Source organism: Leptinotarsa decemlineata, unplaced genomic scaffold (genome assembly GCF_025532065.1).
Source record: "Leptinotarsa decemlineata unplaced genomic scaffold, Ldec_3_MD MMD2_tig00000090_RagTag_RagTag, whole genome shotgun sequence".
NCBI classification, from domain to species: domain Eukaryota; kingdom Metazoa; phylum Arthropoda; class Insecta; order Coleoptera; family Chrysomelidae; genus Leptinotarsa; species Leptinotarsa decemlineata.
Genome location: NW_027412541.1, coordinates 3,133,960 through 3,149,072, shown reverse-complemented (window position 1 = coordinate 3,149,072; position 15,113 = coordinate 3,133,960). Strand labels below are relative to the sequence as shown.

The 15,113-nt window shown below is 37.1% G+C and overlaps 1 protein-coding gene across 8 annotated transcripts in view; it reads left to right on the top strand.

The window, feature by feature from the left end:
• Positions 1-15,113, top strand: part of Syx1A (Syntaxin 1A) — a 184,506-nt gene that overhangs the window by 24,488 nt on the left and 144,905 nt on the right. For all 8 annotated transcript variants that reach the window (XM_074172337.1, XM_074172338.1, XM_074172335.1 and 5 more), the window contains one exon: positions 13,590-13,689. In XM_074172337.1, the coding sequence (XP_074028438.1) occupies positions 13,590-13,689 (100 nt within the window). The remainder of the gene's footprint in view (positions 1-13,589; positions 13,690-15,113) is intronic.

Genomic DNA, 15,113 nt, shown 5'->3' with positions numbered 1-15,113 from the left:
AATCAAATTATTGAACACAGACAGATATATTTTCAATCCTATGGATATCCATTTCAGGCCGGAATATCCATGGACGTGAAATGGATGTTCATAGTCGTCCCACAGTTGATTTGGAATGAATATCCTCCGGTGGATATTCTGTGGTCATTTATGAGATATCTAAAAAATGTACGATATCTTATATTCGTCCCAGGTTGGTGGCTTCCGGTCGATCATAATCATATTTAATGGATATCTATCAGATGTCCGTTATTGTCTGGGTTAGTTTGTCATGCTACATAATATTCATTCCTGTACTGTAAATTCTAATATTGACTTGAATATGCAAATTATTGGCTTCTCTGATTGAACAATTGACATCTTTCATGAAATAAGTAAGTAATGTTTTGTTTTCTTTTTGAAGCACGGTTGCCTCACTAACCTCGCTTACTACATTTGAAATTGATTTTGGAAAATTTCACTTCATTATTGGTCATCCATGTCGAGTTTTTGGAGACGTAGAATTTCCTCACCTCTCTCAATAAATTTTGTACACATCTGTATTTGATAAACGCTCGTTGGTATTGCCAGATTGTTGCTATTTCAATGCCGAGTTAGTTACGAATGGTGCGGATCCAGGGGGCAATGGAATCTTTGCTATCCCTAGCTTGAAGCTAACAAAAAAATCGGACAGGAAAAGGACAAGGCGCTCTCTTACACTCACAAGATATTCGTATTGTTGTTACTACTGTGCTACTAAACAATATCCATCCAACAAACACAGTAACCCAAACAAAGATAGATGCGTGATCAAAGCATTATCACCACACACACATTTGCATCTATTGGGTAAAATAAACAAGCCTCCTCACGCTGGCCAATCAGATTTAACTGCAATTGGCTGTTGCCGTTTTAACGGCTGTATTGTGTACATATACGGTAATTCAAAGTTTGAAATTTAAAAAAAGTCAAGTACTGATACGGCTGAAGAAACTGCTAATTTGTTCCCTACATTCCATCTAAAAAATTTCCCTATACCCAACCGCATATTATTGAAAAAAATTAATATTTATGATTTATGATATGATATACTATGATTTTACGACAGAGACTGAGACAAGGACTATAACCTAAGAACTGAAACTGTGACAGAAATAGTTTAGATAATCATTTCAAGGAGATCAAAATTATTGACTGGAACTGGTTATGAGAGGTAGATATATTTATTATCGAAAAAAATAAATAAAAATTCGGTCGTTCCTTACTGCGATTCTGTACAAAAAACCTTGTCTGGGAGATCACGTGTACTAACAGGATAGTTTTGGAGCACTCTGTTGCTTAGATGGACAGAAGATAGTCAATTTCAATCCGTTATTTGAACGGTATAGGTACTGAGAGCCGATGTTGACCTCCCAGTAGTCCTTGTCTCTGTTTTGATTTTTGTCTCGAAAAAAGTTCAATATATGCGTTTTCATAACATCCTTGTCTTAGTCTTTGTCTTTCAATTGTTACCCTGAAAGTTCCCAAATTTGAACTTTCACGATTTTGTTTGAAAGTGGTTGAAAATGTTTCGTGGTGCATTTCATTAGTTCGGACTTCCATTTTCTAATATAAACTATTTTTTACTCGCGACTTCGCTCGCATGTATGCCATTAAATTAGTGTCGATACAATAGAAATGAATCAATATTTTAATGTTTGGCTGGGATTATCGATTTTTAAAAATTATTACAGATGATGAAGTTTCGAAAATTTTAAATATGCTTTATTGAATTGCAACAACAAATGTTGAAATACATTTCACTGAAACAAAAATAACCATACCTAACCTAACCTAACCCAAAAATAAAAATAACAGAAGAAAATAACAATAAATATAGAAAAATTCCAAACAGCTGAAAGTATAGTCAATTGGATTGGATTGGATATTGTCGTAACTGTGAATAATATAGTGCGACGGTATTACGGTACTAAGGGTTGGAACTTCATTACTGGAATGCTAGAAGACGTTAAAGTAGCTAGATTTTGAGATTTTTCTGACAAACAATTTTTTTATCTTACATAATTTTTTTTTCTAATAAAAATTATCATATCTTACTTCTAATACCTCCAAGAACATGTGTACAAAATTTCATGATGATCGGTTGAGCAGTTTTCGCGTGAAACCGTAACAAACAAACTTACATTCGCATTTATAATATTAGTAGGGAAGTAGGGATTGATTTGAAATCCCCGAAAGAATATGTTGAAAAATCAAAAAGATTAGCTGAAAAATAACAATTATTTTAAGCAAAAATTCTGAAATTATAATGAAATAGCATACAAGCAACAACCACAAAGTCAAAAAAATTGAACTATTAACACAAGCTGAAAATTAAAAAATTATTAACAACAAATGAAAATTAAAAATTCCAAACCAAGTTACTTCACGACGTTTCGATTTTTAGTATCCACAATCAGAGAATTAGGGATAGACTGTTTACCAATCTCAACGGGTCTAGATTCTTCTGGTCGGTAGCTAAAGCTGTTATCAAAACTTCACAAACTCCACAATTCCACCACTAACACAAGCGGATGGTTCAATTGCAAGAACAGTCATAGAAAAAGCAACTCTACTAGCTGAACAATTTCCGTCCCACTTCATAGTCGATTTTCCGAGAAAGACATCATCCATTTTATTACTTCGTACTAAAAAAGTGCACCAAAGAACTCGCACCAGTATTTTGCAGACTTTTCAACCTGTCTTACAAGGAAGAGATTGTTTCTTCTGTTGAAAGATTGCTCGCGTGCAGCCCAAAAAGGACCAAAAAAAGTCTTCCATGCATGTCGTCGCTTTTGTATCAGTGATATCAAAAATCATGAAAAAAGTTGTGAACCATCATATCCTTGAATATATGGAAGGTTTTAACATCTTGAGCGATCTTCAATATGGCTTTGGGAAACAAAGATCAACAGACGACTGTCTTTCAGTCATCCATATTTGGAATAACGCAATGGAGGAACATGGAGAGTTAAGAGCTGTTGCGCTCAATATTTCTAAGGTCTTTGACCGTGTGTGGCATGAGGGTTTGCTGGCCAAACTTCGATGCTATGGCTGTCCAGCTTTCCGAAAGAACGTTCCCTGCAAATGGCCGTAGATGGATATCTTTCGAATACTTTTACCATTAACGCTGGTGTTCCCCAAGGATCCATATTGTCTCCAACATTCTTTTTACTGTATATCAACGACCTATTGGAAAAACCAAGAATCCAATATATTGCTTCGCTGACGACATCACACTTGCCTCATCATTCCATTTAGATTCCAGAACATCGATTGTAGATGCAAATCTTCACCGGCAGCAGGAGGTTGCATATCTCAATGAGGATCTACAGATGATTTCGAATTGGAGTGAAAGTAACTAGGTTCAATTCAATGCCACGAAAACCCAGGCATCGGTTTTTTCCAAAATGATGAATATCTCCGAATCGGATATAATAATGCCAGGACAGACAATTCCGCTTTCTCCTTCGATAAGTTTGTTGAGGGTTAAAATGGACACCGATATGTCTTGGCACAATCATGTCGCTGGAGTTGCAAAGGCTGCTTCTCAAAAGCTTGGAACGCTCTTCCGTTCCAGAAAACTGTACACACCTCAGCAACTATTGATGCTTTATAAAGCTCAGATCAGACCTTCTTCGGAGTATTGTTCTCATGTATGGAGCTCCACCCTAAGCATACCCTGAAGCTGCTGGATTCAACCCAGGAAAGAGCCATCCGCTGAACATCACTTGCAACCTTGATCGTCTCTTCTATAGATACTTCCACGGAAGATGTTAAAGTGACTGAGTGACTTGGAACATTTGATTCCACCGAGAGCGGTACATATCAGAAATACGCGGCGGACTTTGATTTCTCATAGTTTTGAGGTTCAATTTAGTACACCTCGAATTTCACTGTTTAAGAACTCTTTCATTTGGTGAACTGCGTTTATGTGGAATTAACTTACTTTTTTTCAAATTAATTTAATCTCCAGCGCACAAGCACTGCTCTTGGAGCGCCTTAAGACTCTTCCACACGGGGAGCTTCACAACTATCGCTGCTATGAGGGAACGTTTATCACTCCTATCTACCGGCCATTCACACTGTGAGCCTTTTTCAGTTCCTGGCTCTTTGAGCTCAGTCGTGGAATGGATCGTACGCGTGCTGTTGCCAAATACCTTCTATACCGTCGACACAAATTTCGACGACTGTAACGCCAACGATCAAGAATATTTTGGATACATCCAATCAACAAAAAAAGGGAAAGAATAAAGTTGCGAAATCTTCGTTGAGCATCTTTCAGATTTCCAGCCAACTTTTTACGACTTCATTTTGGTCCTTGTACATGTCGAGAATTTTATCCCAAAGAGTGGGTCGGTTGCAGACAGCACTGATTAATAGCTCCACATCGTAATCTGCCATGATGACTAGTGTGAAGCGTCAACTTGGGAGAGCAGTTATCATTCCTATTGTGGAAGCCCCCAGTCATCCTTTTGCATTTTGAGGAGGAGATCTGGCTCCCCGGCTCGAGGTGCATGAGACATGAGAGCTCTCGTCTCCCAAGACGTGGCGGCTTCCGCTCTCTGTCTGAAAGCTCCATTGGACTCGTTGCATTTTGGCGCTAAGAGCATTTCTTCCTCTTGGGAGCGAGAGACGTAAAGCTCCTCGTGTGAAAGGGCGTTTAAGGATTTTACTATAGTACTTGTATTCTGTCCTCAAGAAAAGGAAGAATTTGTTTATTTTCCATATTAAGTACTAATATCATCGTTCTTGGTTGGACATATGTAGTTCTTATGGTTTCCAAATTCAGTCATTGGTTCATTTTCACTTTTTGTTTTAAGAATATTGGCGAATAAAAAATTCCTGTGCATGAATCCGATGCTTAGGAAAACATATTCAAAGAAGCTGTTCCAGATCTCCGTATGCTGTAGAACTACAGAGGGTAAAAAAAATCCTAGAAAGTATTCTATAGTACCCGAAACGCACTAAACAGATTGTTTGTCACTGTTACTAAAAGTTATGAAGTTAACAAAGCCTTGCAAAAAATTATACGAAGAAAGGAACTCTTGTTGCGAGCATCATTTTAATGTAAATGCACCACATTTATTTCAAAGTAACAATAACATGAATGCATTTATACTTATCAATGAATGGGGTGGAGATTGTTTTACCTTATATGACAATACACTCAAGTATACCTATCGCTTCACTTTTATTTTTCATTATAGCAACACAATTAAATTTGGCTTATTGGATTTTGAAAACGCTTCGATTAATTAAATTTGATGAAAAAAACCTAGCCCTTACTTTCATCAAAATATTCCATAACCATGAATAAGTCCGCCTGTGGTAAAATAGTTGTGTCTGCCTTAATAAAACTCTCTTAGACGGTAACATCTTCATTCAAACCTCAAACATTGAATGCTACTTTTTAACGTGGTGTCGTGATGTCGTAAAGTCGCGTATCTAGATAACGGTAAACCTGTCGATTTGAAATGTTTGCTAATTAATTCTGGATGACAACCGCTATTTCAATCACTTGCCCTACTCAGTCTTCAACTGGGAAATAACTGAGATACTTCAAAATATCTATAAATTGAAAAATAAAAACATTTTTGTAACTTACGACTTGAGCTCTGAGGATCAGCTCATCCTCAAATTTCTGATGAAACATCTAAATACCGCCAAAAAAACAGTATAAAAGCGACTACAATACTTTGCTGGTTATCAATAAAGTCTCCTACTCTTTAACAAATCTGGGAACAAAACCTGAGGTTCTGCTCAACGAAAATCACTACGGGGATATAACACTCCAAAAAGACATCTGCCACCCGAACATGCATTCACATGCATGGAAGCATGGAATTACAATAATATCCGAGAATTAACTAGATATTTTCTTCAGGTTCTTCGTCGACATTAAACTTAATCCATATTTGGATTAAGTTTAATACCTTGAAAAACCTCTTATCCTCAGAAATCCTGATTCATCTATGAATGAATCTGATTGAAATTCTTCATTTTCCTTATTTTGTAATATCTCACGTAGCATGTACCTACAGACAAATCTTTGAAGTACACAAAGGCGGAAAAAATTGGAAACAAGATGGAGAAGTAGAAATCCAAAACCTTTCTTCCCCCCCCCCCAAAAAAAAAGAATTTTTTTGACTCAGACTTGAACTATACGACAATAAATATATTCAGGAGATTTGCCTCCCAATGCAACGTTTCGTTGCATTGCACCTCGCTTCTGCAAGTCACAACCCCGTTCCCACCATCAACTCCACCATAGCTCCCGGTGCGCTCCTCCACTCATTCAGGGACTTAAATACAAGACATGAACCAAAATCCAAAATTGTTTGTCTATTTGGTTACAACACTAACAAAAATTAGGGCTAGGGTTAGGAAAGGAAGGGGGATAGGTATAGGGGGGAATGGCAGGAGAATGACTGTTTTGTTGAGCCTAACAAGACGGCAGAAGAAACGTCGCCACACGGTTCTCGACGTTCATGTAAGATATCCAATGAATCAGATCAGTCCGTGTTTACGGGGCTGATAACTCCTAAAAGCCGTGACGTCCCTCGTCAGCGGACTTTTCGGCAGAAAGAACTTGAAGAATTTCTACAGCCTTCTGATATGTTCAGTGACTGTCTCCACTACAGCCAGTTCTAACAGATCAACCAATGAAATGTATCTGTCACTATTCGTGCAAATACGGAGCACCTTGTTCTGCATCCTTTCAAGTGTCTGTGAATGAGATCTCTTGAGACTGCAGAACACAGGACAGGCGTACAACATAGCTGGTATCATTACTTGTCTGTAACTTGTTGTCAACACTGAGCTTTTAGAGTTCCGTGCAATGAGCGGATACGTGCGTTTTATCGCCGCAGCCGCTCGTTGGATCCCCAGACTCAAGTGTTCCTGAAAATTCAGGCGTCTATCCACGATAACTCCCAGATTTCGCGCGCTTTTTTCCTCATCAACGCTAACGCCTTTGATTCGCAACTTCTTCATGAAGTTGACGAGCCCAGTTTTCGATGTGTTCATCTCAATTTCGTTCCTGTTAAAGTACGCCACGACCATCCTGTCGATCTGTGTGTGGATCTGTAGCTGCTGCTTAGCCACCTCGCTCAAGAACGAATGCGCGTAAATTGCGCGGTATCGTCCGCGTAGATATCCGCATTTGTTCGCGAGAACATAGAAAAGTATGTGTACAGTGAATACAGGTGCGGTAATAAACCAGGACTCCAGACCAGAACCAGTGCGTTGACAGTCGATGCTTGGGAGCAGGCAGATGGAGACCCTTCTAGAGACCAGCGACGAGACCTGGGGAGTGGGCAGATTGAGGCCCCGGCGTCAAGTCACAAAACTCTTGCAGCGTGTCACTACCTTAGCAGTAGGCTGATTGAGATCTCAGTGTAGTAAGGGCTTCTCGAAAATGGCTCAGGTAGTAATGTATCATGAGAAACATAATTTATGTTCAAGCTTCATCTTTATAATAAACATTGTAAAAAGTATCACCAATCTTCACATTAGAAAACCGATGCAGTAGAGGTGAAGAGTTCAATTTTATTTGGTCATTGAGTAAGTTTCCAGAAATCCTAAATCTAATAATTTCTTAGCATCCCAAAAGATTGAATTTCAATCTTTTCGAAATGTTTTATTTCATAGTCGTGGTTGAACTCATGCCCCTCTGTCAAAAGATGATTTGCAGATGTGGAATTAGTATTCAAATTCAATAAATTACTCCTATGCCTACTATAATTGTTATTTTTCAGCTAATCTTTTTAATTTTTCACAGATTCTTTCAGGGATTTCAAATCAATTTATATCATATTAGACAATGGAAGTTCGAACTAATGAAATAAACATGCTATATTACTTGTTTTCTCAGTTTTATGAAAAGAATGGAGTCGGTAATATCAGCCTTGTAACCGTTGTTGACAGCGATTTGTTTGATGAAATTGAGTTCTTTCTAAAAATCATTTTCTCTGGAATATTCGATAGTCTGTGAAGCATAATTTTGAATATAATTTATGTATGATAATTTCCATATTCGATAGTTAGTGGAAAATTCCACATATGAAGTTTACGTATGAAATTGAAAATAATAAAGAATTACGATTATTGGTGTTTCAGTTATGAGATAAGAATTTAGAATTTGGTGTATAGTCGAAGTAATATTTATTGTGAACACAAGCTATCGGCGCCCTTAGTTCAGGGACTGATCGCGATTTGAGTGTTGAAATTCGATATTGGTAGTTATAATTACTTAAAATGTTTGTTCTCTGTTTAAAAAGTGGCGTCCTTGGATAAGTACTAATAGTAATAACGAGTGTGATAGCAACGCAGACTCTTTCTTGTGTAGTGATTCCAATAGTGCTGGTGAACAATGCGAAAAAGAGATACCAGTGAATGAGATTCGGATGCATTCGAATATTGAAACACAGAGAGTGTTTCAATGTATATAAGAATCTACAGCTCAAGTTTGGTTCTTTGAAATTATGTGGAAAAAAACTTGAGGACTGCAATGTTGACTATCATAAAAACATGAAAGCTAATATTTTGAGGAAAGGTTTGAAAACACATTGATTCCAAATTTGGATGCGAATAGTGTAATAGTTATTGACAACGCTTCCTATCATTCGCAACAGCTCATCAAAGTATCATCAGGAGATAACTGAACTAATATTAATTCGCACGAACTTAGTTATGAATAAATTTTTAGTACTAATCATTGTATTAGTATTTTGTCGTACATCAATCCGAAATTGTTAGTTTTTTAAGATCACTTAATTTGATCTACATTATTTTCATTACCGTTCTCACAACTTATTTTGTAAATTCTAGTCATTTCCTTCTCCATCATCCTGTCGTATGATTTGTCCAAGTATACGAACAGTTGTGTATGTTGAATTCTGAAAAAATCGGGACCAACCTACGGCTGTATTTTTGGAGTCCTCTTTTTTTAAATTTGAGGATTTATACTCTCTCAATTTTCGTTTCGTTTTTAACTTATCGAAGATATCTGAAGGATGCCCTTTACTTTGCCTGTTATTGAATTTTCGTTCTCAATATCTTTTTTTTTGCTTAAGGATAGTGTGCTCAACCTACGGACTGGCATATACAGTGTGTTCCAAATTAAGTCGACACTATTGCCAACTCCTTTATTATTGCTGTTGCGAATTCGGGTAAATGGGCAAACTAGTAGCATTTTTTAATGGTATTTTCGATGCCGAAAACAAACAAAAAAATTGACAGTCGCGTTTTCAAAATATTTCATGTAATGATATTTTTTTAAATGGAACACCTTATATTTCATCATGCATTTCGATTCGTTAAAACATTCTCAACAAGAAAGGTCATATCACTTATTTGGAAATATTTGTTTATTTCACTAGTCCAAAAAATTTCTTTGTTTTGGCAAATAAAACCTCATGATTGTCCAAATACCCAATTTTGGTACTTATACGAATGACAATATTTTATTACTAACAGCAAAAAAAATTGCGCTGCGATTTGAACCTGTGAAACCCATGATCATCATGTCGTACCACTACTTGACACCACTGAGCCATTTGGTATTAATTTACAAAACGATAATTTCCCTCTTGAAGTCATTCCACTAGCCGTATTCATTTTGTGAATCAAAATATATCTGCTATAATGATAACATTGAAACAGTTTTTGTACAGAACAGAAAATACTGGAGCATCATAATAATGCGGTTGGAAAAAATGTGTTTGATTCGATGAAACAGAATTATTATGAGTAATCAAGCTGCCTTGAAACTTTGTTGAAATACTATTTGTCATATATTCTCAATTATATCATGACAATATCATAAATTATTGTGACTGTCAACTACTGTTCGAATATTTTTCGAAATGTCGTTTTCCCATCAAGAAAAATGTGGTATGTTACAATCCTACTTGGTGTGCCAGTAAAATAGCGTGAGAGCACTCCAAACAATTCGTTTCTCGATCGTGAATTACCTAATCGGCGTTTTTTTGCTATGCTTCATCGCCGATTCAGAAACGATGAAAAAGTTTTTGAAAAGAGGAGAACCAAAAAACGTTTTGTAATATCTGAAGATACAGAAATTGACGTGATAGCCTACTAACCAATATAATCAAAGAAGAAATGAAACTAATCAGTATACCAAGTCAGTGACTCTCCTATGGATACGTTCAAATTCTGGAATAACTTGAAATGAAGTCGCCGATAAACATGCTCGAAAAGATCAAGAAGATCCGACACTTATACACCCGATATAAAAACATTCCCAACTGACCTGATACTTTCCACGGTGAAATTGTTAGAACATGGAATCGCCATTGGGGTTGGAAGCCCTCAAATCCAAGGAAATCAAGGCCGAACTTCAAAGATCAACAAAGCAACCAAGTGCAACCATCAAGTCATAATTTCTAGGCTGCGATTAGGCCACACTCGTCTAACGCATGAACATCTGAAACGAACCGCAACCAGAATTGTTTGCATGTTAAGTGTCCGTGACTGTTGAACTGTGTTCGCTCTTCGTAGTTGAAAGGCTTAACAACGGTATTCTCTCCAACATAAGTCAAATATTTGAAAAAAAAAACGAACAATATCATCAAATTCTTTCAAAAAATCAAAGTTTTATTTAAAGTATAAAGCATGTCGCCCACTTGTCCGGCACAGCACAGCACGGCCCGTCGCATCAAAATACGGATAGGATTGGAACAATAAAAATGAATGGATAAACGCCCACTAGCCCGGCACGGCACAGCCAAGAGCGTCCTCCGCCGGAAAGGATTCCAGCTCTCCGATCCTGTCCGGCAAATAACGTACCGTTATTTGCCGGACAGCGCTTGCTAGCATCAACTTGTCCAAACGTGCCTGGGAAGTTTCTGTCTCTCTGTTTTGCTATTCCATCAGTTGACAGCACAGTGTCAGCCTGTACCTATGAAAATGGACAAGGAAAAATTGAGTTGCTTGTTAAGGCAGGCTTTAAAATATCCAGAATTTGTAAAAATTTGCCTAGAGTCATTCGGAAATAGGAAAAATTTCTCCTTTAATATGCTGGTTGTAGCTGGACAAGTGGGCGATGCTACTACCCGTCGCCGTCAGGCGACGGACAGCGCCGTGCTGTGCTAGACAAGTAGGAGACTAGCTTAATGCAAATAACTGCTGATATGATTTGTTTCATTATTTGACACCGCTAATAGCCGAAGGCTGATGCGGTTTTGTTGCCAAATTAAAAAAAGATTTGAAATGCTTGCTTTTGTTTAGAATACAGTACTGACGAACTTGAAATACTTGCTGACTTTCCATATTTAGTTTTTAGAATCCATTATTGATAATTTTGAATTTTAGGTGGTGATCTTCACAACCTAAAATGAGACGTCGTAAGAAATAATCATCTATCTAATTCTGTAATTATGAATTTCAGGACTGTGAACACGTTTTATAACTCTCTATAATTACGAAATAACAATAACAATATTAGTTATTGGGAAAAGTGATTTACAAAAAGTAGGTAGCAGATCATTAAAATTTGGTTATGAGTACATGTTACAAACATCGTTTCATACGGCTTTCACCAATAGACGCAGTGATTCAAGAGGAATATTTATGGTATAATTTATTGAAGTTTTGTGTAACGTTGTTGAAATATCACGGTATTATTCGGTGGTGCTACCCCCTGCGAGCTTCCATCGAAAACGGTGTCGAATCCCTTTGAGACTCCTAGAAAAAAAACTTTAGAGCTTTTGATAGAAAACCTCTTTCCTAGAAGTCTGACTCTTGATAACAACAGACCTCCCCTCTTCGAGGGCGCTAAACGCCCAAAATAGAACGATTGGGAGGTCGTCAAGAAAGTTATTACAGCACCGGAAGTTGAATGGGCTTCAAATCTCTTGGAGAGGATGGTATATTTCCAGCTCATCTTCAAAACGGACTGGAAATAACTTTATCCGTTCTTATAAAATTGTATAGAGCTAGTCTGGCGTGGAACTATATACCACCCAGTTAGTTGGCAGCAAGGGTGGTATATATATATATATATATATATATATATATATATATATATATATATATATATATATATATATATATCTAAAGTGGGTCGGAAAGTCCCATAGCCTAAATCGGTACGACCAATCAGCCGTACATCCTTTCTGTTGAAAGGACTTGAGAGGATACTGGACGGATACATCAGGAATAACCACCAGTATGCATATCAAACCGAAAAATCGACAGATTTAGCTCAAACAACCTTGTTGAGAAAATTTCCCAAACCTTTGACAACAAGTTTGCGGTTGCTGTATTTCTCGATATTGAAGGAGCATTTGTCAATGCACTACCTAAATCTATATGATCATCCCTGGCTGGAAAAGGCATAGAATCGACCATAACTGCTAGATCTATGCTATGCTTGTAAACAGAACTGCAACTACGACTCTTCAAGACGAGGCCATTAGTTTTAGGGTCTCCAGGGGCTGCCCTCAAGCCGAGGTACTATCTCCCAACCTGTGGTCGCTCTTTATGGATAGTCTGCTTGATGCCCTCGACAGAAGAGAAGTAGATCTGCAAGCTTATGCAAATGATCTTGTCATCTTGGCAAGATGCACGTCGAGAAGGGTAGCTTGTAATATCCTCCATAGTTGGTGTCAGAGGTAGCAGATGTCTGCCAACCCCAGCAAAACTGTGATAAACCCCTTCACCAGGATGAGAAAATTTGATGATTTAACGTCACTTTCCCTCAATGATGAGGTCATTCCATTTGGAATGGAGGTGAAATATCTTGGCATTGTTATTGATAAAAAACTAACCTGGAACGCTCACTTGGAAAAGTTTTACACAAAGCCAGGCTGCCCCTATGGACATGTCGAAGGATTTGTGGCCATCAGTACCATACCGTCAGCGGTCATGGAGATCTCTTCACATTTTTCTGGAGAGAGAGGCTAGATGGACTGCATATAGACTTGTGCACATTGCCAAGTGCACAAATAAATCTAATACAGAGTACAATAGACTGCTGGTTGACACTGGAAGTCACAGCATTCTGGGAGTGACCTCTGACATTATTCCTAAATGCAGTACTTATGCAGTACTTTTCCTGAGTAGAGAGGACTGGATCCTCCGGAATAAGGAAATATTAAGAGCAGATAGTTGTTGGTTCACAGATGAATCAAAACCAACTTCAGGTTCTGGTGCAGGTGTTTGCAGTGGCAGACCCAGGACAGGGATATCATCCTGCCTAGGGCCCTATGCGACTGTATTTCAAGCGGATATCTATGCTATTGGAATGTGTACAGAGAGACTGGTAGTCAAGCGGCGTTGGAAGCTCTTGGCTCCTACCGAGAAACGTCTAAACGCAAATTGCTCCTCAATAGAAAGGCTTAACAAACTGTATCTGATCTGGATAAATAGTATTTAGTCTAGTTTGAATAGGTGTGAGCCACAATAAATCATTGCGGGTTGCGGTGAAGGGTCGAATTGACACTCTCACTTTCGACCTAACCTATATATATTTTTTTAATGTTTGAGATAGTTTCTTTATATACAACTTCAAAGTTTTCTTTTTGATGAAGTTTTCTTGATTTTAGGTCGAAGAAATACGTGACATGATCGATAAGATCCAAGCGAATGTTGAAGAAGTGAAGAAGAAGCACAGCGCTATTCTTCAAGCACCGCAGAGTGATGAGAGTGAGTGTTTCAAAGACTACCGTTCATTATATTTTCAAAAACTTTCTTCTCGTTTCATGTGTTTCGTTATTTATTAACTTAGTTCCGTCAAAAAATACGTTAGTCTCAATGTATAATTTGCGGCACCTAGAATTGTCGCCCGTGTGCATCGGGTATCAATGTACTTCGATTGAAGGAAAACTGCTTACGGTCGGGTATTCAATTCACAAGTTCTTTTCACGACAGCAATACAAATATGATATGCTGATGAGTTTCATTCCTTCAGCTCTTTGTTTCATTTTTAGTTGTTATCTTTAGGCTATTAGGTTGTTTCAAAAATTTCGTCTGTTTTTATGAGTCCACTTTGAACGGTAATATATCATTGAAGGCTTATTCAATTTAATCAAAATAAGCGCCATTTGAATCAATTACGTAACACTAGACGATTAATTCAGTCAGCATAAAAATTGTGTGCTGAGGATTCGATGAAGTAGACGAAGGTAGTTTTTGCATTTTTGCGAAGTGCTTGAAAAGATGGTGAGGTTTGGCGAGTATGGTGGGTGATGGGTGATACAATTCCTCTTGTTAGTATTGTTTTTCGTTCTTGAAATTACTAAGAAACAACTTGAAATGATTTTCTGCTTCTCCATCAATATAGATTTCTAAATATTTGTGGAATCAAAGTAGAGTCAGTTATAAAGATGAATGATCTTTATCGTGCAAATATCAGATTTTTTTTCGTCATTGTTGAAATCTTGTCTGTCCGAATCAATAGTTGAAAAAGCAAATTTAAACAAATCAATGCGGCATTGAAAATATCCAAAATAATACACATAAGCGGTTGAAAAGGAGATATTTCATTTCTGTGAAGCCAGTTTAAGATTGGAAACGATTCGTTCAAATGGGAATTTATATTGATATTCTTTCATTTACTTCATTGTTTCCTATGAATGGTATTTATTTCAACTATTACGAATATTTAGTGTGCAAACTGTCCACAGGGACTAGTGCTTGTTTCAGATGTTCTTTCTACACCAAGAGTTTTCAATGAAAAGATAAATGAAAATTTCTATGTTTTTTACTACTTTTATTTGTAACTAACGTTACTGCAGTTTCGTCCTATGAGGACATATTTTCAAACTTATACAATAAACTTCTCTGCATTTTTTCTCCTTCTTCATTAACACATAAGCAGAACTTCAGAAAAAACGTTTTACCTTCAATTAATTCCCCCAATAAAAACTAATCACTTCATTTCCAAACATAATTACTGTAAAAGTCAAGTACCCGCGTTTATAGTCTTTATTGTTAGAAGTTGTTATTTTCTGATCATTTATCTTCTATGTTATTCAATTTCAGAACTTCTATGATTTTCTTCAAATCATTCACAGTTTATAGAATGAATCATTAACTAATCATATAACCATTAACTATACATAAATTGG